Source organism: Mixophyes fleayi, chromosome 4 (genome assembly GCF_038048845.1).
Source record: "Mixophyes fleayi isolate aMixFle1 chromosome 4, aMixFle1.hap1, whole genome shotgun sequence".
In the NCBI taxonomy this organism is placed as follows: Eukaryota; Metazoa; Chordata; class Amphibia; order Anura; family Limnodynastidae; genus Mixophyes; species Mixophyes fleayi.
The window spans coordinates 42693944-42719054 of record NC_134405.1 but is presented as its reverse complement, the minus strand read 5'-3'; the positions used below and the strand labels follow the sequence as shown (position 1 = coordinate 42719054).

The window sequence follows — 25111 nt, the reverse complement described above, 5'->3', positions numbered from 1 at the left end:
TAAATTAGAAATGATCCTACCTCTCTTTCCCTCTGACCTTTCTGTCTGACTTACCAGTGGAAAGACTCATGAATTGGGGTCAGTACCCCTTACTTTTGGTTTCTTGCTTTCTTGGCTTTAATTTCTGTTACACAGGCTGGATATCTGGGGCTCACACACACGCAAACTACGCAGGCTAGCCCAGAAAAGCACTAAATTAACTCTTACTGCTCCAGCCAGCGCAACACACTCGGCTGCCTTGGCAGTATTTCCTTGCTATATGCAACCGCAAAATGGTGACAATAATAGGCCCTTAATTCCAAAGTTTCAATGAAAATAGTCACGCTCATTAATTTAAGTATAGTAAATAAAAAGTTTTTGCATTCATGTTTGCAATTAATAAAAAAATGAATACTGGAACTATCAGGCATTTTTCATTTATTCAAACAGTCCCTAAATAGAGACGATACAGGTAGCCAAATGATATTTGGGTTTTTTTGTGGGTTTTTTGCGTTATATAATGATAGCCTGGGCTACTTCTTTAGATTGTCCTTTATTTCTGTGTTAACCCCCAGCCAATGTGATTTTAGGCCAAAGATAATTAGGGAAAATTATATAAGGTTTTGGATCAATGTCTTGCAGATCCTACTGAAAGGGCTCCTTTCATTGATGTTCTCACCTAAGTAGTTTCCAAATATTAGTGTTCTAGTCAATTGACGAACACACAGTCTGCTTCTAGTTCCAGGGCCAACTGGATTTCTTGCAAGCAGAAACTTTTTAGAGTGTTTGGTCTCATGTTTCAGGGAGACCTGTGATCCCAAGCTTGGTCCTTCTTCTAATTGGTCATCACAGGTTTAGATCCTCTGCTCAGCCTCTTCCAGTCTGGCAGCTGTGCAGGGGCTTGTAATGATTGTTAGTAGACAATATTACATTGGAGGACACTTCCCTTGGCTTCATTCAGTGCCAGTTTTGTTTAGTCTAAGGGCACCCTGGGGGCCTCAAGCTGAGTTATCTAGATCAGATGTTGGCGGAACTGCCGTCTTCAAGGCTACTGACTCCATATTTGGGAGGGGGGGTTTATTCTCTAATTTTCTAGCTATGATCATGTCCATATCATACTCTTGGTAAGTATTTGCTCCATTCTATTAAATATACAGGGTTCAAACATTCATAATATATTCATTAACTCCTAGAAAAAAAATGTGCTTGACTATAAAACGGTCTATTATGGCTCCTAATAATAACTTATCCCTTTCTCTAACGTATTAGCTCCTGAAATCAACACCCCAATGTCTTTTTTCCCCAGAAGTCTGTCCAAACATTTTTCAAGTCATCATGCTTATAATGGTGAACCGTGATGGCATTATTAAAAATGCAGCGATCATATTCAATCCTGTGCCCATAAAACAAGTTTTTTGGGGGTCGTGTGGGTACAATTTTCAGCTTGTACAAACATATTCCCATAAAGGCATCTTCAACAGAAATAACAGCGATTTCCTGTGCCACCTTGTAGATCTTCCTAGCTACGTCCACTGAGAATACATAACCTGGACCAGAAGGGTATGGTGGATACGTGTCCCCAGGGTAAATATCCTCAGGTACATACCATTTGCTCTCTTTGCTCCTTATAGGTTCAGTATAGTACACTATAAGCCCGGTGATATAATTATTACGAGTTGGGAGTTCTGGATGTAGAAGGTGGTGAACAAGATAATTCACGTTGAGAAAAACATCACTGTCTATCTTCATTGCGTAACTGGCATTAGGGCAGAATTTTGACAACCACTCCATTCCCATTAGAGTCTTTAGAGTTAGGTTAGAATAGGTATCCAGAAAGTCTTGTTGTACAATGTCTCCATAAGTAGCACTTTCCTCCTTCAGCAGTCTCTGTACGGCTCCAGTCATAATCGGAGAGAGGCCTATAAGGAAAATCTTTACGACCTCTACGTCTCCATAGTTCTTTTCATTCCCCCAGGTTTCACGGATTGTATCTCTAGCTTTCACATTATGACTGTCCGCAATCACCAGGAGAACTAGGAATGGGATCCGATTCTGACACTTCTGAGACTGGTTGATAAGAAATTTATAAGGATATGGATATGGAGATGCCAAAGGGTGCCGTATGGTGGAAGATGAGGAGTTCAGGATAACTATCTGGCTTGTGAAGGAATGGAGATTTAAACTGTGTTGAAGCCAACGCAAATTGTCTAAAATTACATTATCTTCTACAAAGGTAACGAAGAGCCACAAAAATACTATAGCCAGCAGACATAGTTTAAAGTATTGACAGGTGATCCATCTTCTTCTCATGATGACAGCTAAAAAACAAAAAACAAGACAAAGGGAAATTACATTTGTACACCTTGCACAAGTATACCTCTATTCATGTTCATATTGTACGTGGTGGCTCTTAATGCGGACTGGGTGATTTTTGTTTATGTTATAGTTAATGTTTTGTATGTTGTAGTAAGTGGTGAGGTTGTCATGGGAAGAGAGCCTGGTGTTATTTCTAGCCGAAACAAGAAAATTCAGTTAAGTAAAACCTGCTCCTAAGAGATTACTTACTAGGGGGCTGACCTTCCAGCGATCAAGTGAGCCTGCCAATGTCTTGCGCATTTGCTGTAGCTCCGCTAGCTCACAGTGGCATCATATTGTTCATGGATCTGACAAAAAGACTGGTTCAGCAGGGGTGAGGAGATTATCTAGAGTTCATATTTACCATAGATGATGATAACAGAGTAACTGAAGCTTTCACAGCATACAGACAGATCACGATTAGGAGTGTTGTTTGTTCATAAGGGTGGAATTCATGTAGAGAAACCGCTTGTAAGATTAAATTCAGTATGTCCAGTAGTAAATAGATAATAATGCTTTGCTTATCCAAAGATTAGCTGTTATCAGTAGAAGTATGTCTAGTATATCTTGCCTGACATGTCGGCTCAAAGGGCAAACTTTGTCAAAGATAAATGGTGTTAAAGCTGTATGCTGTGAAAGTTCCAAAGGGGAGGGGCTTCCTCCCACACCAGCTACAACACGCAATATATCTCATTTAGATCGTGAAGATAAAGGTCACATAGTGTCCACAGACATCTGAGTGCTTATTTTGGGACCCGTATTTTATGCATGTGCTATCAGCACTGTAACTAGATGCCAGCTGCTTTTGGGTGAGATTATGAATACAACAGTATTTACACCGCTGTTCAATTAACTGAATATTTCAGACACTGAATCTTTACTACATGCCCAGGATCTAGAATTTTACACAGAGTGTATTGGCCACACACTATGTCTTTTTGATCTATAATATATAAATGAGAAATTTGCAAGGATCATTTCTCTGCTCTGTATGTCAGTTTTGTTGATCTGTAGTTATATCCTACTTTTGGAGGTTAGATATACTTTTGCATTTTTATACATAATATTCTATTTGAAGTTGGGTTGATATAATATATTGTAATAAACATTCTTGATTAGAAGGACATCCGCCATCTGGTCACTATTTTTTATATGGTCTGTTCTATTGGCGCACCATATTATAACGCTATTTTTATTTTTGTGTAGGTTTGGCACCTTTAAGTTGGTTTTTGACATTTAACAGACACTTTACAATATATTTTTTTATTATAGAACTATAATCAATTGGGAGCGCTCAAGTTGTTGTTATCCACCCGCAAAATAGCTTACCAAAAAAAATGCTTTATATAACTCCATGTTGTTTTGTTATTAAAGAGCTGCTGAAAAATGCTAAGCAATGATATAGAGCTTTTTAGGCAATGATTTTTTGTTGGCAACAGAAAAATGTTTTGAAATATTGATGAGTTTCTTCCCTAACTGGTATTATCACACCACCATATATATCTGCAGCAGTCCTGGAGTTTATAATAAGGTAATAGCGGGGTCTACCATGCGGGATGGTTAAGGTGAGAGGAAGCAGAATCAGAATGACAGGGTATAACATATGTGTTAAAAATCAAAGTAATATTATACAGTCACAAAGAATAACAGCGCAAAACAGTAATAGTGAAAAAATAACCTTAAATAATAATAGCAGAACAGATTGGGGTAATAAAACATATAAATTAGAGATGCTCAGGCTCAGTTCCCCGAGAACCGAGCACATCTGAACTTAGCAGATCAGAGTACCGGTTATTTTGCGCACCCTCGGAATTGAAAACGAGGCAGAACGCCATTGTTACGTCGTGGGATGTTGGGTCTTGCGAGTTTTGGATTCTATAAGTACCGACCTCAGAGCGATCCAGTGCCATTTCACAGAGGGACACAGAAGAGGTAGCACAGTTCTTTTCAGTCTCTAGTGCAGTTGGGCAGCGACATAGGTAGAAAAGAAAGAGGAGGGGTAGCAGTGTTCTTCAAAGTCTCCAGTGACATTCAGGAGAGCTCCTTTGCTCCATTGCTAATTGTCATTGCTGAAATAGAAATAATATGTCTGGCAGGCTTGGTCTTCTAAATCTGCAGTCACATTGTACTGTGTTATATAGATAAAACACAAAGAGGAGAGCTCCATTGCGAATTGTGATTGCTGAAATAGAAATAATATAGCTGGCAGTGTTGTTCTTAATCTGCATCCACATTGTACTGTGTTATCAAAATGGATTCACAACAGTACACAGAAGGCCAGGAGCACAAAGCAGCTGCTGGCACCAGTCATGATGATAGTAATCCCTCTACGTCATCTGCTAAAGCCTATGTTAAAGTGCATAGTGTTTTTAAGTCAGGAAAACAAAAATGTAAAAAAACACCTTTTACCTTGGTCGAGAAAAAAAAAAAAAGACCTGTAATCCAGGCAAAGTTATCTGCAGAAAAAAATACAATTGCCAACATGCCATTCTACACATGCAGTGGCAGGAAAGAGTGAGGCCTTCGCCTTTTTCTATGAGTGCTAGTTCTGCAACTGCCATTGAGGCATCTTCAGTCATGACCAAGCAAGACCTTGTCATTCGGACTCCAAAAGTGGTGTCCAAATACTTTTACAAGTAAAAGTCGAGCTGGAAGAAAATAGTAAGGCTTTAGAGGAAACAGTATGTTATGATTCAGAAATGACACAAATCCCTGAGGAGAGTCTATCCACAAGTACTCTGTGTAAACCTGACATGTCTGATAGTGTACCCATAAAGAAGGACCCTTTAAGCATTTCTGCAGATGTGTGCATGAACAGCCCAAGTGTAGCCATTGATACACAAATTGAGGATGCCACTTTGGAATCGCAACAGGATGAGGGGGATATTTGTGTAGCTGATGAGAGCGCTAATGAGATGAGGATGATGTTGTTTCTGTAAGTCCTGCACCGGTGGAAGATACTTCTTGCATGTGATAAGAAGAAGGCCATTGTCATGCCTCGGCACAAGACCAAAAAAATCCACCTCTTATGTGTAAAATTATTTTTACCCAAATCCTAACAACAGTTGTCTAGCCATTTGTAGCGTTTGTAAAGCCACAGTCAGTAGAGGTATGGACCTTAAACATCTAGAAACCTCATCCATGTTACGCCATTTGAAGCGAGTTCATGGCAAGCTGTTGGGGAAATCAGAAACTTACGGTAAAAAAATAACAACAAGCAGTCCACCATCAGCTAGGTCCCTTCTCTCAGCTAGATCCCGACGCCTGCAATCTACACCCACAACACCATCCTCATCAATATCCTCAGTAGGGATCGAAATTATTCCTGCATCAAAGTTGCTAAGGCTAGATGACTCCTCCACTATCCTGGATTCCTCAGAAGAATTTTTGACCGTTAGGCCCGCTGCTGCTGCTGCTGCGGGTGGATCTTCATCCCAGAAGCAGACTAAGAAGAAGATTACTAGTAGTTTGGAACAATTGACTGTTAAACAATTCTTTGCAAGAGGAAGCAAGTATGAAAAGCGGTCACCCAGTCGCAAAGCGGATCACAGATGCCATAGCGACTATGCTAGTATTCGATCTGCGTCCAATATCCATTATTAATGCAGCTGTTTTTAGACAGTTACTTGACGTCTTGTGTCCCCGTTACAAAGTACCATCATGACACCATTTCACTAGAAAAGCTCTTCCTCACCTCTACCAGAAGGTTTGTAAAAATGTAATTATTGGGCTACAAAATGCCATTCTACCCACTGTACACTTAACTAAAGATATGTGGACAAGCGGAACTAGGCAAACTAAAAATTATATGACTGTGACAACCCACTGGGTTGGTGATTCTCCTTCACCAGCAGGAACAGCAGCAGCATGTACCCAGGTATGTCATATGTTTCAGAGGCAGGTTACTCTGTGTATCACCAGCTTCACTAAGAGGCATACAGCTGACAATCTGTTACAAAAACTAAGGGATGTCATTGCAACATGGCTTTTTAAAAAATGACAGGTTCGTGCAAGAGTTACTGTCTGTGGCCCATATAATATCTGGACATTTTCGGCATTTGGCAACAGCATGTAGGAGCTTACAACAGCTACAAGAGCAATTTAATTTGCCCTGCCACCAACTAAAACAAGAGGTGGTGGCAAGGTGGAATTCCACCCTGCATATGCTTCTGCGGATGGAGGAACAGCGAAAAGCCATCCAAGGCTTACTCCACAAGCCATGACATTGGGAAAGGAGGGGGGATGGATTTTACTCAAGCGCAGTCGAGAATACTTTCCATGTTGTGCAAGGTGCTGAAACCATTCGAAGTAGTCACCTGTGAAGTGAGTTCAGACACTGCTAGCTTGAGTCAAGTGATTCCCTTAATTAGACTTTTAGAAAAGCAGCTAGAGAAACTGAAGGAGGAGATTAAACAAAGCAATTACGCTAAGTATGTCGGACTTGTAGATCAAGTACTTTATTCGCTTTGCCAGGATCCAAGAGTTATCAAAATCTTGAAATCGGATCACTACATTTTGGCGACTGTGCTTGATCCTCAGGTTAAGAGCTATGTCTTCTCTTTATTTCCAACTGACCCAGATCTGAAGAGATGCAAGGAGCTCCTGGTGAGCAAGATGACAGCTCAAGTGTTACGTGACAAGACGGCGTCTCCGTCTTCAGTTTCTCACTCAACTGCTGCTTGGAAAAAACTTAGCTCTCCCAAGAGACCCAGGGATGATGCAGATGACTCAGCACAACCTTTTGACATCTGGTCTAGTCTCAAAGAATTGAACAAAAAATGTGACACCTCCGCCCTTACTCCACCTGATCCCACAATCCAAACATGGTGGAGAATTATTTTCATGACAGCATAGAATTAGACACATCAGACAGTCCCTTGGGAGGAAAAAAAGGGAATTTGGAGACCCATGTACCAACTCGCTTTGCACTGCCTAAGCTACCCATCCTCCAGTGTGTACTGGGAAAGAGTTTTCAGCACAGCCAGGAACCTTGTCAGCGATCAGCGTAGGAGGCTACTTCCTCAAAATGTGGAAAAGATGATATTCATAAAAATGAACTTCAATTTCCATGAGGAAAGCCTTTCCCGCCAATTACATCAAAATACTTAGACTTCTGTAATGGTGGATTCCAGCGGTGATGAATTAATAATGTGTGAGGATGATGTACACACTGATGAGGGCGAGGATGATGCTGAGGAGGAGGACAACAACATCTTGCCACAGTAGAGTTCATTAACAGCACTGCTACCTGCCTTAAGCCCATTGTTAGCTTGTTTTGTGTGGGCCCAAACAAACCAAGCACATCAACCTCAAAAGTGGCACTCCTTGTCGCTGAAGTGCTTGGTTTGTTAAAGTGTGCATGTGCATCCTTTTTAAGATCCAACATAAGGGTGGGTGGGAGGGCCCAATGACAATATCATCTTGCACCACTTTAAATTTCAGCTACCGCTGGGTGCCAATGTTACCTACATGTGCTATATACTGCTGTGTGCTTTGCAAAAATCTGAGACACCCATTGATGATGCAGATGACTCAGCACAACATTTTGACATCTGGTTTTGTCTACTGTAAAAGAATTGGCCAGAATTAGTGACACCTCTGCTGTAACTGCACATGATCCTACTATCAACATCCAAAGAATGGTTGAGGATTATTTTTAATAGTTTTGAACGGTATAAAGACAACAGTTTTATTAACAAAGAACAACGTTGCTTGCAGAAGTAATGTAAGCATGGATGTCTAAATAGACGTGTATATGTATTACATTCCACTTTGCTGCTGTTTCATTAGTAATTCCATGTATTAGCTGTAGAATTATCACAGTTATCCAAGGACAATTCCATCTTGCACCACTTTATTTACGGACACTGCTGCTTGGCAATGTTTTCTACATGTACTAGGAACTGCCGTGTGTTTGAGTCATTGCTCTGTCGCTTAGCATCCAGCCAGGTCGCTGCAGTCTTTGTTTGAAAGTGTATGAAAATAATATTGTGACCTGTGACGTGGTCAAAATTGACTGCAAATGACTTGAAATTAGCGTTATTGAGGTTAATAATAATGTAGGGGGAAAAAAAAGCAAAAATATGTGATTCTAGCAAAACAAATCGAGATTGTAGAAAAAAAAAAAATCAAAAAAACAAATCGGGTTCCAAAACCAAAACTAAAACATGCGAGGGCGAAGTTAATCCAGATCCAAAACCAAAACCAGAACACAGGGGTCAGTGAACATCTCTAATATAAATCAATATTTATTCCAACAGCAGATAATAAAACTTATAAGAATACAGAAATTTATATATATATATATATATATATATATATATATGTGTGTGTGTATATATATATATATATATATATATATATATATATATACACACACACACACACACACACACACACACACACACACACACACACACACACACAGTATATATCGCAAATGGTACCAACTAAATAACATTTGTAGACCTTAAATGATAACAATACCTAACAATTCCTGAGTATGGATTTCAAGATTCACACACTAGCAATCCCAAAAGGGTGTAATAAGGAAAAATAAAAACTGTTAAAAAATTGCATAAGGATCTGATTCGTTAAGGATCTTAACTTAAGACACTTCTTATTTCAGTCTCCTGGAGAAAACCATGTTACAATGCAAGGGGTGCAAACTAGTTTTCTGTTTTTCACATAAGTTAAATACTGTCTGTTTTCTCAACTTTGGCAGCATGATAACTGGGAGAAGGCTCAATCATGGGGTCGTGGCCATGTGAATCACATCTTTAGACCCTGCCCCTTGCCAAACTTTACTAATATCGGCCTTTCACAACAGGGGAGAACGCTAAACAATTCAAGGCGATTTGGCAAGGCATATGATGTCCCTAGTTGCGGCATTAGGCCCGTGCCAAATCAGTGTTGACTGAGGAGGGTAGAACTTGATGATGTGACCTGCATCATCACAGCATATTCACACCCACCTGCTAGGCAAGTGAGCGCCCTTCAGAGAGATTTGCTTGCAGTCTCTGGATTTGGGGGTTCTCCCGGACATTCCCGGGAGGGTAGGCAATTATGATCTATGTGTTGAAGGGATATGTATTACAGAAACACATTTCCCACTTTTGTTGCACATAGACTACAGGTAATCTCAATAAACTTTGGCGTAAAAATGCTAAATGTTTTTTTATTTTACATACAATTAAAAATGTTATTTACTTTATTGTAATACTATTTATTCACTACTGCATAATAATAAAGCATTAATTTGATGCCTTTATTATGTAAACACCATCCTAGGACGATGTTACCCTAAACAAAGTCGCACTAGCCTTGGTACTTGATAGACAGTGGTAACCTCATTGATATATATACGATGATGAGATAATGAGCCCTATTCCCAATGAAAACAATTGTTTTCTCTGTCAATAAGGCTCTTCTCCCCTTTCATAAATAGGCCCCTTAGTTTGCTTGTAACATGCACAGAGAAGTACATTACATTTGTTTCTAGTGCATATGTTGCACTATATTGGTTGGGCACAATTAAACAAAGAAAATTCTACAGGTTACAGTCCCTTTAAATGACTAGCACCGAAATAGACGCATGGGGCAGATCCAATTAGCAACTATGTCTCGAGAAATATCGCGGCCGCCCATTTTCACCGTTACTATGGTAAAAAGTAGCGCTTTATTTTACCATTATTGCTCGCACCTCTATGGGGCGCAAGCAAGAAAAAATCTCAAGGCTCCTTGAACATAATTTTTTAGAATTTAATTCTCCCCTTAGTATACAAAGCATGGTGGGGATTGTGATGCCTACCTTGCAAGCACAAAGCCCTGTAAATTAACACATAGTAGTGCTACTCCACCTACTTGTATTGGGCACAAGATTCTGCAGATGAATTCCAAAGCTCTTCAGGATTCCATTCAGATCAATGATCTTCCATCACAATAATAAAACTGTGCACCATCTCCTTCCATCCTGTGTAACATATGGTACGTCTCTGTTGCCTGCCATAATGAATGACTACATAACAGATTTCTTTTTTATGCTAACTGGGGTGTAGCTGTGCTGGCAATCATTCAGCTATAGCGCATTTAGAGCTCTAGGGAGACCTCACACTGCTACAGAAGGGACAGCTTTTTGCTGCAGGCTTTTAACAACAGCTTAGAGTCACAATTATCTGCAGCTGTACCGTTAAATTAGGAGGCATCTTCACTCCAAAACACTACATGCAACAATCAGCCTTTGCTACAGTATATTTACATTTCTGCTGACATACAAAGCCAGTGTACTGGTATGGTGCCATTTCTGTTTGTTATAGACAGGGCCTGAACTGGCGTTTCCAGCACCCCTTCCCCTGCTGGCAATTTGCTCATGCAGTGAAGCCCTTTTGAGAACCTCGGTGTATCTATTTCGATCCCTGCAGGGATTTGGAAGTTAAGGGAGAAGGTGCCCGTGTCGTAAAAAAAAACATATTTGTCGCGCAGGAGGGCAGTCGGGGTGCCCCGGAAAACACAGCGCCCTGTTGCCATGCTTACCGGGCTTATCATGTTCCACCATACCCTGGTTACAGACTTAAAGGACCACTAATCCCAGTATTGACATTTCAGATATCTAGCATGGAGGTAGAACACATTGTTAGGTGTTAATATGGCATTCCACCAAAGCTCTGCTAAAAGTAAAATATTACCCACTGCATTACTGATAGCTACATATTTAGGACAGTGATCTAATAGAGATAAGGGAACCGTTTTGCTTAATATTCACTTCATTTCATATTTGGGTGTTGAATTTTGCATGGTTTTCTGCAGAAAGTGTCCGTAGAGATGTCCCACTATCACTTATGTTCCTCCCGAATTCAAATCCCGCCACAGAATGCAGGATGTATTAACAAATGAGTACAAAAGGGCCCGTGGAACAGCGAATCAAAAGTGGAACTTGTATCGCTGGAATCACGCACTTTTGGTGATTTGGCCTGTTCCCCTGCAAAATTCTATTTGCATAAAATGATGTTGCACCTCATCTCTAGGATCGCATACAGGTCATGAAGACCCTACCAATGTGCCCTCTTTTACCCTTTATCTCATTTCAAATATCTTGCTGCAGTGTGCATGTGCACACATAGACAAACCGAGGGGGGGGGGGGGGGGTTCCTAGTGCCTGGAAACCCCCCTACAAGCATGGGGCACTGTAAAATTGAGGTGGCTGGACCCTGCCTAACAGTAGTGCATGCAGCATTGCCCATGTATATTATAAGGATATGAAAAGTTGGAGAGCAGCAAAGCACTGTCTAATATTATAGCCATGCCCCCATGCATGCTGGTCACACCCACTGGTGGCGTGGTGTGGAAACCCCCCTCTACAAATCCTGCATATGCCCCTGAAACACCACCATCTTATTCCGCAAAACCATGCGCCGTGGAAAAATTTTAGGAGCACAGTGGGACCAAAGCTGATTTTCACCGCACAGCGGATGCTTTGTAGATGACGTCAAATTACCCACAGTAAGTCCATCTAGCTGTCGACTTGTTCACGAAGAGAAGCTACTCCCTCATATCATGGCAACCTGCTGCAGAGGAGTGAAAGAGCATTATGGACATGGTACATGCTTGCCAACATTAACAGCAGGATCTCTGAGAGGAGGCTCCATGATGGGGGTGTGGACCCGCGAATCATGCTGTTAAGCCCCACCCCTGCAAAACGTGACATATTTCGGCCTATCACCGCTGTGGGCGGGGCCATGATGACACATTGAGCTCCACCCCCACCCACTTCACCAACAAAGAGCGCAGGATACGGGAGGTTGTCCTGCTCTTTTGGGAGTCTGGGAAAACTCCCAAATATTTTGGAGTCTCCCAGACATTCCAGGAGAGCAGGTAGCTATGGTTTTAACCCCTGGCTGGACACAGAGTTCATCTGAGCCACACCAAGCTAGTATGGTGGATTAATTCACAAACACATATTTGCAATTTTATATGTAACCTCTGGGGATCCTGCCTCCTTCCTTAGCCCTGTTTTCATGAGCCCAGGTCTACTTCACATTGGACATTACCGTCACTCTTACTCACCATCCTGTAAATAATTTAATCTGCATTACCAAGTAATTTCCTGTGTATTCTGTTAACTAGTAGATGTTTGGTCTTTGTATAATTATGCTTTGTATTATGGAACGTTGCTGTCTGTGTATTGTATAGTATAATTTTCATGTATGGCGCTGCAGACCTTTTGTGGTACCTTAAAAGTAAAAGATAATAATAATTATTCCATTTACGTCTTGGATATTATTCAGCACTAATAAACAATTTATATACAGTATATGTAAAATTGTGGCTTTACTTTCTATTTAAATATGGGAAGTAGAAGCCATGAAAAGTTCAATCCGCAGGATCCAGAGATAGAGTGCTGGCTTTTGCAATATTCTAGCAGAAAATACATTTGTGTTGCTATGGTGTGTGTTTTCCATTTCTTTTTGCATTTATTGAAACATGTTTTAAACAAAAACGATTTTACAATTTGCCAGAAATACAATTGCTATCCATAAGTGGAAATATCAGAAAATATGTTGAAATTTCTCATATATAATCTCTATAATACCATATGCCTAAACGCCTGGAATTTACAGGAAGGAAATCACCTGACACAAGTTGGATAGGGAGGAGAGCTGCAATAAGGGTTAGGTCCAAGTTGAATTAGATTCTTTTTGTTTCAAAGATTTAATGACTCATGAATGAGCCAGAGAGACAAGGGTTTAAATGTATCAAGCTGAGATTTTGAAAACCCAATCAGATTCTAGCTATCATTTATTTAGTACATTCTACAAAATGATAGCTTGAATCTGATTGGTTGCTATAGGCAACATCTCCATGATTCAAACCCGCTGGAAAAGTCATACATTTCCCCCAAGGTCTTCTAGACCATTCAAAAATCTCTTACAAATAGAGATTAACCCTTTGAAACCCTGCCGAGCAGCGTCATTAAATGTTCCAGGTTGACTGAGGTTCTTTCGGTTTCAAAGAGTTAATGACTCATGAATGCAAAATTTATTGTGACCTCTATGTTTACGATAAACAATTTAAAAGAAAAATTAAATCAAATACTTAGCTTACAATATGTTCAAGTAATAGTTCATTTCCTCTTTCACCCGAAAGCTAGAAAAACAATAGGCACCTTTCTTCATCAAGGTCCAGTTATGAGCCAAGGGTCTATCTGGCTGCTTTCCAGTTTTATACTCAGAGAACAAAGGGTCTTAGAATCAACTTACATATAAGGGTATAAACATATTTTTAGACTCGCTACTGGTAAATTACTGATAAGAAATAATATATTCTTGCACATGTGCAGAACCATCTGAGACAACACCCTGGCATTATATGTGGAGATGTCTTGGTCCAGGCTTTGATCAGATAAGCATTTTACAATACACACAGAAAATATGAACACAACAAAACTAGAGGTCAGCGGCCATTTTGATAGGTCTGTTACAGTCACAAACCCCACTTTTAAGAAAAAAAATTAAAAGTATTATTATGCACTGCCACAAGCAATTAAATAGAAAGAGGAGTGTGGCTGCATTGTGCAAACAAAGACATTAGTTTAAGTATTTAATTATTACCATTTATTTATATAGTGCCACTAATTCTGCAGCGAGTGAGAGAACTCACACTCATCAGTCCCTGCCCCATTGGGGCTTACAGTCTAGTTTCCCTAATACACACACACAGACTAGGGTCAATTTGTTAGCAGCCAATTAACCAACCAGTATGTTTTTTGGAGTGTGGGAGGAAACTGGAGCACCTGGAGAAAACCCACACAAACAGAACATATAAACTCCTCACTGATAAGGCCATGGTCAGGAGCTGAACTCATGACCTCAGTGCTGTAATGCAGAAGTGCTAACCACTGAGCCACCATGCTGCTTGTGATAGAATGGTCATTTTTGTTAAAAATACATTTTGTGACCAAACCCTTATCGTACCTCCCCTCCCTATCCAACTTGTGTCAGGTGATTCCCTAGGATTCAAATAGCTGCTATTGCTTGAGGAGTACTTGCTTTTAAAAGTTGTGTGCAGGTAAGACACAACAATCATCCAAGATTTAAAAAAACAAAAACAAAACAATGATTATGTTAAAATTCAAATTGAATTCATGTTTCTATTCAGCATAGGACTAGAGATGTTTACTGACCCCCCTGTTTTGGTTTTGGCAAAACCGCCTCGCTTGTTTTGGTTTAGGTTTCTGATCTGTATTTTTTAGAAAAATAGTTAAAGTATGTTAAAATTAGGGGTGTGCACCGGCCACTTTTAGTGTTTTGGGTTTTGATTAGCTTGAGGTTTTGGGTTCTGATTTGTTTTGCCAAAACACCCCACTCAATGTTTGGTTCTGATTTAGGGTTTTGGGTTCTGATTTTTTTTGTAAAAAAGCATAAAAAGTGCTAAAAAACAGTTTTTGTTTTTTTTCCCCTCCTACGCTATTATTAACCTCAATAACATTCAATAACAATCATTTCCACTAATTTCCAGTCTATTCTGAACACCTCACACCTCACAATATTGTTTTTAGGCCAAAAGGTTGAACCGAGGTAGCTGGATGTCTAAGCTAAGCGACACAAGTGGGCGGCACAAACACGTGGCCCATCTAGTAGTGGCACTGCAGTGGCAGACAGGATGGCAGTTTGAAAAACTAGGCCCCAAAGAGCACATAATGCCAAAAAAAGAGGTGCAAGATGGAATTGTCCTTGGGCCCTCTCACCCACCCTTATGTTGTTGAAATAGGACATGCGCACTTTAACAAACCAATCATTTCAGCCACAGGGCCTACAAAACTGTGGCTGAAATGATTGGTTTGTTTGGACCCCCAAAAAACAAGCTGGCAAAGAAAAAAAAGAGGTGCAAGATGGAATTGTCCTTGGGCCCTCCCACCCACCCTTATGTTGTTGAAATAGGACATGCACACTTCAACAAACCAATCATTTCAGCGACAGGGCCTACCAAACTACTGTGGCTGAAATGATTGGTTTGTTTGGGCCCCCACACAAAAAAAGCTATTCATCTCTCCCTGTACAAACTAAACTAGCTCTACTGAGGCAAGATGTCGTCCTCATCCTCATCCTCTGATTCCTCGCCCCCTTCAGTGTGTACTTCCTCATCCTCACACATTATCAATTCGTCCCCGCTGGATTCCACAATCACAGGTCCCTCTGTAGTCTCTGGAGGCCAGTGCTGGTCTTGATTGAAGAATTGATAATTCATTTTTATGAACATCATCTTCTCAACGTTTTGCGGAAGCAACCTCCTTCGCCGCTCACTGACCAGGTTCCCCGCTGCACTAAAAACTCTTTCGGAGTACACACTGGAGGGGGGACAACTCGGGTAAAATAGAGCCAGTTTGTACAGGGGCTTCCAAACTGCCTTTTTTTCCTGCCAGTAAGAATAAGGACTGTCTGACATGTCTACTTGGATGGTGTCAGCAAAGTAATCCTCCACCATTTTTTCAATGGTGACAGCATCCAATGCAGCGACAGTAGACATGACTGCAATGGTTGGCAGGTCCTTCAGTCCGGACCAGATGTTCTCAGCATCCCCGCCAGTGGGTCGTTTATGAAATCTCAGCTGTTTCCTCGCAGCCACAGGTGTGGAAGAAAATGAAGGAGGAGCTGTTGGCATGTCACGGTCCTCTTCAGAGGACAATCTCCTGACCAGCAGGTCTTTGCACTGCTGTAGACTTGTGTCCACCGGAAACAGAGACACAACATACGCTTTAAACCGAGGATCGAGCACGGTGGCCAGAATGTATTCCCCTGACTTTAAAAGAGTGACCACCCTCGGATCCTGGCAAAGCGTACGAAGGGCTTTATCCACAAGAGCTACATGCTTTGTGGAATTGCAATGCTTTAACAGCTCCTCCCTCACTTTCTCCAGCTGCTTCTGCAACAGCCTGATCAGGGGAATCACCTGACTCAAGCTGGCAGTGTCGGAACTAACTTCTCGTGTGGCAAGTTCAAACGGCTGGAGAACCTTGCACAACACGGAAATCAGTCTCCACTGCGCTTGACTCAGGCACATCCCCACTCCTTTGCCTATGTCGTAGGTGGCTGTGTAGGCTTGAATGGCCTTTTGCTGCTCCTCCATCCTCTGCAGCATATAGAGGGTGGAGTTCCAGCGCGTCACAACCTCTTGTTTAAGGTGATGGCAGTACAGGTTCAGCCTTTTTTGATGTTGTTCGAGTCTGCGGTAGGCAGTGGCAGAATGCCGAAAGTGTCCAGCAATTTTGCCGGCCACCGCAAGCATATCCTGCACACTCCTGTCACTCTTCAGGTAATGCTGCACCACCAAATTTATTGTGTGGGCAAAACATGGCACGTGCTGGAAATTGCCCTTATGTAATGCCCGCACAATGTTACTGGCGTTGTCCGACACCACAAATCCCCAGGAGAGTGTAAGTGGGGTAAGCCACTGCGAGATTTTTTCCCTCAGTTTCTCTAAGAGGTTGTCAGTGTTGTGCCTCTTATTAAAACCGGTGATACACAACGTTGCCTGCCTTGGAACGAGCAGGCGTTTTGGAGATGCTGCTACTGATGCTGCTGCTGCTGTTGCTGCGGAGGGCGATGCATCTACCCAGTGGGCTGTCACAGTCATATAGTCCTTAGTTTGCCCTGAACCACTTGTCCACATGTCCGTGGTTAAGTGGACAGTGGGTACAACCGCATTTTTCAGAGCACTGAGGACACTTTTTCGTACTTCTCTGTACATCCCGGGTATCGCCTGCCTAGTGAAGTGGAATCTCGACAGGATTTGGTACCGGGGACACAATACCTCCATCAACCGTCTAAATCACACTCCACTGATGGCAGACACCGGACGCATGTCTAACACCAACATAGCTGTTACAGCCGCAGTTATCTGCTTTGCCATAGGATGACTACTGTCGTACTTCATGCTCATGGCAAACGACTGTTGTACGGTCAACTGTTTAGTGAAAGACGTAGCATTCTTATGACTTCCCCTCTGGGAGGATGACCGTCTACCAGCAGCAACAGCAGCAGCGGCAGTAGTAGGCGTAGCGCTGCAAGATCCTCCGGAAGAATCCCGGATTGAAGAGGATTCAGTCATGCCGGTGACATGGCCTGCAGGACTATCTACAATCAAGATCGAGTACTAAATTGACGAGGAGGGTTTTGCTGGTGTGGATACAACAGGACCAAGGGATTTAGGTGTCCCTGGACTGCTGACAGTCCTAGCCACAGTTCCTGAACTAAACACTGAATTATGAAGGTTATTCAGGTGACGTATAAGGGAGGATGTCTCTAAGTGGCCAAGATCCTTACCCCTGCTTATTTGAGCTTTACATAAGGTACATATGGCCATACATTTGTTGTCCGGATTGGGATAGAAATAATTCCAGACCGAAGAGGTGGATTTCTTGGTCTTCTGGCCAGGCATGACAATGGGCTTTTTCTTCCCATGGACAACAACTGTTTCCCCCTCTGGTGCCTCATTTAAGATAACCACATCAGCATCCTCCTCATCAAGTTCCTCCTCAGCGCCAGCTACATCAATATCCTCCTCCCGGTGTACAACATTGACACCTTCATTAGCCAAATCTGTAACTGGACTGTGGCTGATCCTTCCAGCATATGCAGAGGGCGTGCTGCAAATGGTGGAAGGAGCCACCTCTTCCCGTACAGTGATGGGAAGGTCAGGCTTCGCAACCACCAACACCCTTGGACTCGCCTTGGGGATTTGTGATGCCATCTCTTTAGAAGGCAGAGTTGTTTGCTGTGTTGTTGATGACAGCTTAACTCTCTTACATTTTTTAGAGGGGTGGGGAGGAGGGCTTAGATCCTTGGGTGAAGCTGAACCACTAGTCATGAACACGGGCAGGAACAGTGAACGTATTTATTTATTGCAGTAGTAATATTTCTGGAGTGCAGGAACAGTGAACGTATTTATATATTGCAGTAGTAATATTTCTGGACTGCAGGAACAGTGAACGTATTTATATATTGCAGTACTAATATTTCTGGACTGCAGTAACAGTGAACGTAGTTTAATATTGCAGTACTAATATTTCTGGACTGCAGGAACAGTGAACGTATTTATATATTGCAGTACTAATATTTCTGGACTGCAGGAACAGTGAACGTATTTATATATTGCAGTACTAATTTTTCTGGAGTGCAGGAACAGTGAACATATTTATATATTGCAGTACTAATATTTCTGGACTGCAGGAACAGTGAACGTATTTATATATTGCAGTACTAATATTTCTGGACTGCAGGAACAGTGAACGTAGTTTAATATTGCAGTACTAATATTTCTGGACTGCAGGAACAGTGAACGTATTTATATATTGCAGTACTAATATTTCTGGACTGCAGGAACAGTGAACGTATTTATATATTGCAGTACTAATATTTCTGGACTGCAGGAACAGTGAACGTAGTTTAATATTGCAGTACTAATATTTCTGGACTACAGGAACAGTGAACGTATTTATATATTGCAGTACTAATATTTCTGGACTGCAGGAACAGTGAACGTATTTATATATTGCAGTACTCATATTTCTGGACTGCAGGAACATTGAACGTAGTTAAATATTGCAGTAGTAATATTTCTGGACTGCAGGAACAGTGAACGTATTTATATATTGCAGTACTAATATTTCTGGACTGCAGGAACAGTGAACGTATTTATATATTGCAGTAATAATATTTCTGGACTGCAGAAACAGTGAACGTAGTTAAATATTGCAGTACTAATATTTCTGGACTGCAGGAACAGTGACCGTAGTTTAATATTGCAGTACTAATATTTCTGGACTGCAGGAACAGTGAACATATTTATATATTGCAGTACTAATATTTCTGGACTGCAGGAACAGTAAACGTATTTATATATTGCAGTACTAATATTTCTGGACTGCAGGAACAGTGAACGTATTTATATATTGCAGTACTAATATTTCTGGACTGCATGAACAGTGAACGTATTTATATATTGCAGTACTAATATTTCTGGACTGCAGGAACAGTGAACGTATTTATATATTGCAGTACTAATATTTCTGGACTGCAGGAACAGTGAACGTAGTTTAATATTGCAGTACTAATATTTCTGGACTGCAGGAACAGTGAACGTATTTATATATTGCAGTACTAATATTTCTGGACTGCAGGAACAGTGAACGTATTTATATATTGCAGTACTCATATTTCTGAACTGCAGGAAAAGTGAACGTATTTATATATTGCAGTACTAATATTTCTGGACTGCAGGAACAGTGAACGTATTTATATATTGTAGTACTAATATTTCTGGACTGCAGGAAAAGTGAACGTAGTTAAATATTGCAGTACTAATATTTCTGGACTGCAGGAACAGTGAACAGTGGACTCGGATTGCGATAATCCGAGCCCGCTCATCTCTAGCCAAAATCACATAATTTTTTTTGTTCTTACATTATCATCAACCTCAATAACACTCATTTACAGTCATTTACAGTCAATTATGACCACCACACAGGTCACAATATTATTTTCATCCACTTTTGGACAAAGACTGCAGCGACCTGGCTGGATGCTAAGTAGAGATGGTCACTGACCCCCGTGTTTTGGTTTTGGATTCGGTTTTGGATCTGGATTACCGTCGTGTTTTGGTTTTGGTTTTGCAAAACCGCCCTTGCGTGCTTTCATTTTGGTTTTGGTTTTGTTTTGTTTTGCTATTTTTGGAAAAAATAATTTTTTTTTGGTCTAAAATAACCTAATTTAGTGCTCCACCAGTTTCTTAGATAAGTGAGGTAATTCTAAAGCTAATAAATTATGAAAAAAACTGTTTAATCCCTGGTAGGTCGTCCTTAATGCGAACACTTGTCTGCAAATTATACAGTCAAACCTGGTTGTCTACCTCCTCCATCTTTGATTATTGGCAATGTAGCCATCTTCTTTGGGTGTATATTACACCCTACACTTGTAGTTGAATATTAAAAAAGCAGCCTGCACAGACTGTGGAGCTAGAAAGCAAAATTAAATGGACCACGGTACTTTGGTGGCTATCTATGCCCCCCCCCGCCCTCCACTTGTAGTTGAATATAAAAAAAGCAGCCTGCATAGACTGTAGAACTAGAAATTTGAATATACAAAGAAATGGACAAAGGCAGTTTGGTATCTGTCTGCATCAGACCCCCCCCCCATCCACGTGTAGTAAAATAGAAAAAATAGAAAAAAAAGCAGCCTGCATAGACTGTAGAACTAGAAATTCGAACATACAAAGAAATGGACAAAGGCTTTCTGTCTGCATCAGATCCCCTCTCCACTAGGAGTAAAATAGAAAACTATTCAGCCGTTATATAATCTAGAATATAAATAGAAATTGAGAAAGGCAATTTGGTATCTGTCTGCATCATAATCATCAACATCCTCATTAGCGCCCTCGTCACCTCCATAAATTTCCCCCTCATCCTCTTCTATTTCCAAAGTGGCATCCTCAATTTGTGTATCACCGGCTACACTCTGGCTGTTCAGGTACACATCAGCAGAACTGCTGAAAGGGCCCTTCTTTATGGGTACACTAACAGAATGCTCACGATTAGACATACCACTGTTGGATGGACTCTCCACAGGGATTGGTGTCATTTGTGAATCAGAGCAAACATTCTCCTCTAATGCCTTACTGTTATCTTGCAGCTCGGCTTTGACGCGTAACAGTAGTTGTGCACCAATTGTAGGTTTGGTAACTTTTTGGGATCTGCCACTAATAGCCAAAGGTGAAGGCCTCATTCTCTCTTTGCCACTGCGTGTGTAGAATGGCATGTTGGGAATTATTTTTTTATCGGCACTTAACTTTTGCTCAGTAACACTTCTTTTTCGCTTCAAACAGTAAATTTTTGGGGGGTTTTTGTTTTTTGGACTGATTTCGAAACACTGTGTAGTTTGACATCGCCTTGCCCAGATGATGTACTGGGAACACTAACATCAGGACTGGTGACAGAACCTGGTTGCTCATTCTGATCATATGTGGACTGCTTTGAATCCATTCTGAGCGCAAAGCACTTCTAGTGGTAAAAATTATTTAGTAAGATACTGCTGACAAATATGACTTTTGACAGCCAGAAATATTTATGCACAATTATGAGGGACACCCCAAATGCCCTGGGGAGTGCTAAAAAAATATTTGGTAGATACTGCTGACAGATATGACTTTTGACAGCCAGAAATATTTATGCACAATTATGGGGGACACCCCAAAAGCACTGAGGTGTGCTAAAAATTATTTGGGAGATACTGCTGACAGATATGACTTTTGACGGCCAGAAATATTTATGCACAATTATGAGGGACACCCCAAAAGCACTGGGTAGTGGCAAATATTAAAAAAATAAAATAAACCTCTATCCTCCTCTCTTCTCTAGCGATTTTTGTTAGAGCAATTGCAAGAAGAATATTGGATTCTCTGTCCCTGCTCTAATCAGCCTGTGACTACACCCTGCTCTCTCCCTCTGTCAAATGGCGATGGATTGCTGTGGAGGCGTGTATTTATAATCTTGAAGTATCGCGAGATCCGACGATGACACGATGATGTTCGGCCTCGATTTGGATTCGGAGCGGGCGGGAGAGTACCGAGCTTGCTCAGCTCGGTACTCGGATAGGCAAAGTTCGGGTGGGTTCGGTTCTCTGGGAATCGGACCCGCCCATCTCTAATGCTAAGTGACAGAGCAACAACACAAACACACGGCACTTCATAGCACATCTAGGAGACATTTCCACACAGCAGTAGCAGAACAGAAAAGTGGTGCAAGATGGAATTGTCCTTGGGACCTCCCATCCACCCACCCTTATGTAAGATATTGAAAAGGACATGTACAGTTTAACAAAGCAAGTACTCCAGCGACAAGGAGTGCCACTTTTGTGGCTGAAGTGCTTGACTTGTTTGGGCCCCCACAAAACAAGCTACTAATAGCTTAGCTGCCTTAAGCCCAACAGTGCGCCGTCAATGAACTCTACAGTGGCAAAATATTGTTGTCATCTTCAACCTCATCCTCACCCACATTAGTGTGTACATCATCTTAACACAATATTAATTCAACCCCACGGAAAACCACCATTACAATAATCTCTGTAAATAAATATCAAAAACAATAATGTAAAAAAAAAGATTTTACCTTTTTAAAGAAAAAAACACATCTTTAATAAAGGTGAAACTTTACTGTAAAAAAACCATAAAATTGCCAAAATGTCATTTTACCCAAATATTAATAAGCATTCCAGCATCAGCTAACTTCCTTCTCTCCGCTAGATACCAACACCTGCAATCTACATTGTCATCATTCTCACCCTCATCAGTGTGTACATCATCATCCCACTATACAAATTTATTCCCGCTGGAATCCACCATTACAGAAGTCTCCATTCTTTGATCTAAATGCCAGTAAAGGCCTTCCTCATGGAATTTGTAGCTCATTTTACGACAGAGCTGTCACGATTTTTGGGCAATTCTTTTAGACCAAACCAAATGTCAAAATGTTCTGCTGAATCATCTGCATCATCCTTGGGTCTCTTAGAAAAGCTTAGTTTTTTCCTAGCAGCAGTAGCATGAGAAACTGAAGGAGGGGACGCCGTTGTGTCAGGTACCACTTCAGCTGTCAACTTGCTCACCAGGAGCTCATTGCATCTCTTGTGAAATGGGATAGTGGGAAATAAAGTGAAGACATAGCTCTTAAACCTAGGATCAAGCATAGTCACCAAAATGTAGTGATATGATTTTCAGAACTAACTGAAGTACACTGGAGATGGAAAGAGATGTACTGGAGCAGCGATAGTTCAACACGGCCAGAGACTGAGAGCAGGCTGGAGTACACACAATCCAAAAGGAGAACAGGAACCAGAACCACAGGCTGCAGGAAGTGAGCTTGAAGAACAAGCATCAGACAGGTGCATCCAGGAGGTTTGAATAGTGCTCCAATAACAATAACACTTAGCCAATGAAAAGAGGGAGGAGGCCCTGAAGTGCAACAGACCTTGCACCTGCGCAGATCTGACAGTAGCTGAATGAATGAATAGAGCCCTATGGTGAAACATGCCAGTTTCCAGATCAACGAGATGCAGGTAACGAGACAGGTAACCGTTTACGGGACTGGAGCATTACAATGACATTATCATAAATGACATATCCTCAGGAGAGTCTAAACGGGATAAGCCATGTTGCAATGACATCACTAATTTTTTCAAACAGGTTGTCATCTGTATGCCTCGTAGTGTAGCTGTTGATATACAGAGTAGCCTGCCTCAGAATAATCTGGTGTTGTTGGGTACATGCAGCTGCTGTTCCTGCTGCTGAAGTCAATTCACCAACCCAGTGGGCTGTCACAGTCATATAATCTTTAGCTTGCCCAGTTCCACTTGTCCAATTATAGTTGACATGGTGTCTGTGATCCGCTTTGCAACTGGGTGACAGCTTTCATACTTGCTTCCTCTTGCAAAGGATTGTTTAACAGTCAATTGTTGTAAACTACTAGTAGTTCTTCTTGGTCTACTTCTGGGTTGAATATCCACCCCCAGCAGCAGCAGCGGGACTAACGCTCGAGAACTCTTCAGAGTAATCCTGGATAGGGGATAAGTCATCCAGCCTTAGCAACTTGGATGCAGGACTAACTCCGATCACTAGTGAGGATATTGATGTAGAAGTTGTTGTCGGTGTGGCTTTACAAATGTCTAGACAACTGTTGTCAGGATTGTGTAAAAATAATGGCACACATAAGAGGTGGATTTTTTTGGTCATATGCCCAGGCATGACAATGACCTTCTTCTTATCGCTAGCAAGAACTGCTTCCACTGGTGCAGGACTTACACAAACCGCATCATCCTCATCATCATCCTCATCAACATCCACATTAGCGCCATTGTTACCTACACAAATATCCCCTCATCCTGTTGCATATACAAAGTGGTATCCTACATTTGTTTATCACCAGCTACACTAAGAGGCATACCACTGACAACCTGTTTGAAAAGCTAAGGGATGTCATTGCAACATTGCTTATCCTGCTTGGACTCTCCTGAGGACATGTCATTACTAGCAGCACGCTACATTTATTTGCATAGCATGCGAGAAGCAGGCAGAGGATCCTGCCCGGCCGCTAAGATTATGTTTTAAACACAATCGTAAAAGCTGGGCAGCATCCACTGCCGGTTTCTTAGCCGCTAGGTCTGAGCAAAGCGAAGGAGGAGGTGGGCCAACCAATCAGTGTGAGGGAAGGGCATAGAATGCTAAACCGCACTCATTTCTCTCCATTTGTGGTTGATAGTACTTTTTGCACGTGATGTGTGTGATTGGAGTGCCAAGGCTGGAGTTTGGATCCCCAGAGACGATGTGACATGGCACTGATGCCCAAATTTTACTAATGTGATCCCCCCTCTAGCACTGGGAGCTGATCATCCAGTGTATCTCAAATCTGTTTGCCACTTTAAAACAGCGGAAAGCAATGTGTGAACAGCAGGACGAATCATAAACCACAATCACTTGTTTGCGTATTGTGATTACCCCCCTCACACCTCCATTCGGGTTTTCTGCCGGGACTGTGAGAAGAACAGATGAAAACAAGGAATATCTGACAGTGCATGAACTAGCCCTGACTAGGAGTGGAGCAGGTTAGTATAATATTACAGTACAGCTTACTTAGTGAAAGGATAGACATTTAACTAAAGGATAAATCCACTTTTATGGGTTAGTGTGCAAAATAGACACAAAGAGCATCATCAACTTGCTATATAAAGGGTGCAAATAC

General features: G+C 41.4%; 1 protein-coding gene across 3 annotated transcripts in view; it reads right to left on the bottom strand.

The window, feature by feature from the left end:
- Positions 1-400: 400 nt before the first annotated feature.
- LOC142149761 (beta-1,3-galactosyltransferase 2-like) overlaps positions 401-25111 on the bottom strand; it is a 41265-nt gene continuing 16554 nt past the window's right edge. Inside the window, exons 1-2 of one of the 3 annotated variants that reach the window (XM_075205064.1) lie at positions 10198-10385; positions 401-2297 (exon numbers count right to left, since the gene is read on the bottom strand). In XM_075205064.1, the coding sequence (XP_075061165.1) occupies positions 1258-2289 (1032 nt within the window). In that variant the 5' untranslated portion in view covers positions 2290-2297; positions 10198-10385 and the 3' untranslated portion in view covers positions 401-1257. Of the gene's footprint in view, positions 2298-2544; positions 2653-10197; positions 10386-25111 lie in introns of those variants that run through there. The other 2 variants (XM_075205065.1, XM_075205063.1) reach the window with 2 other exon arrangements.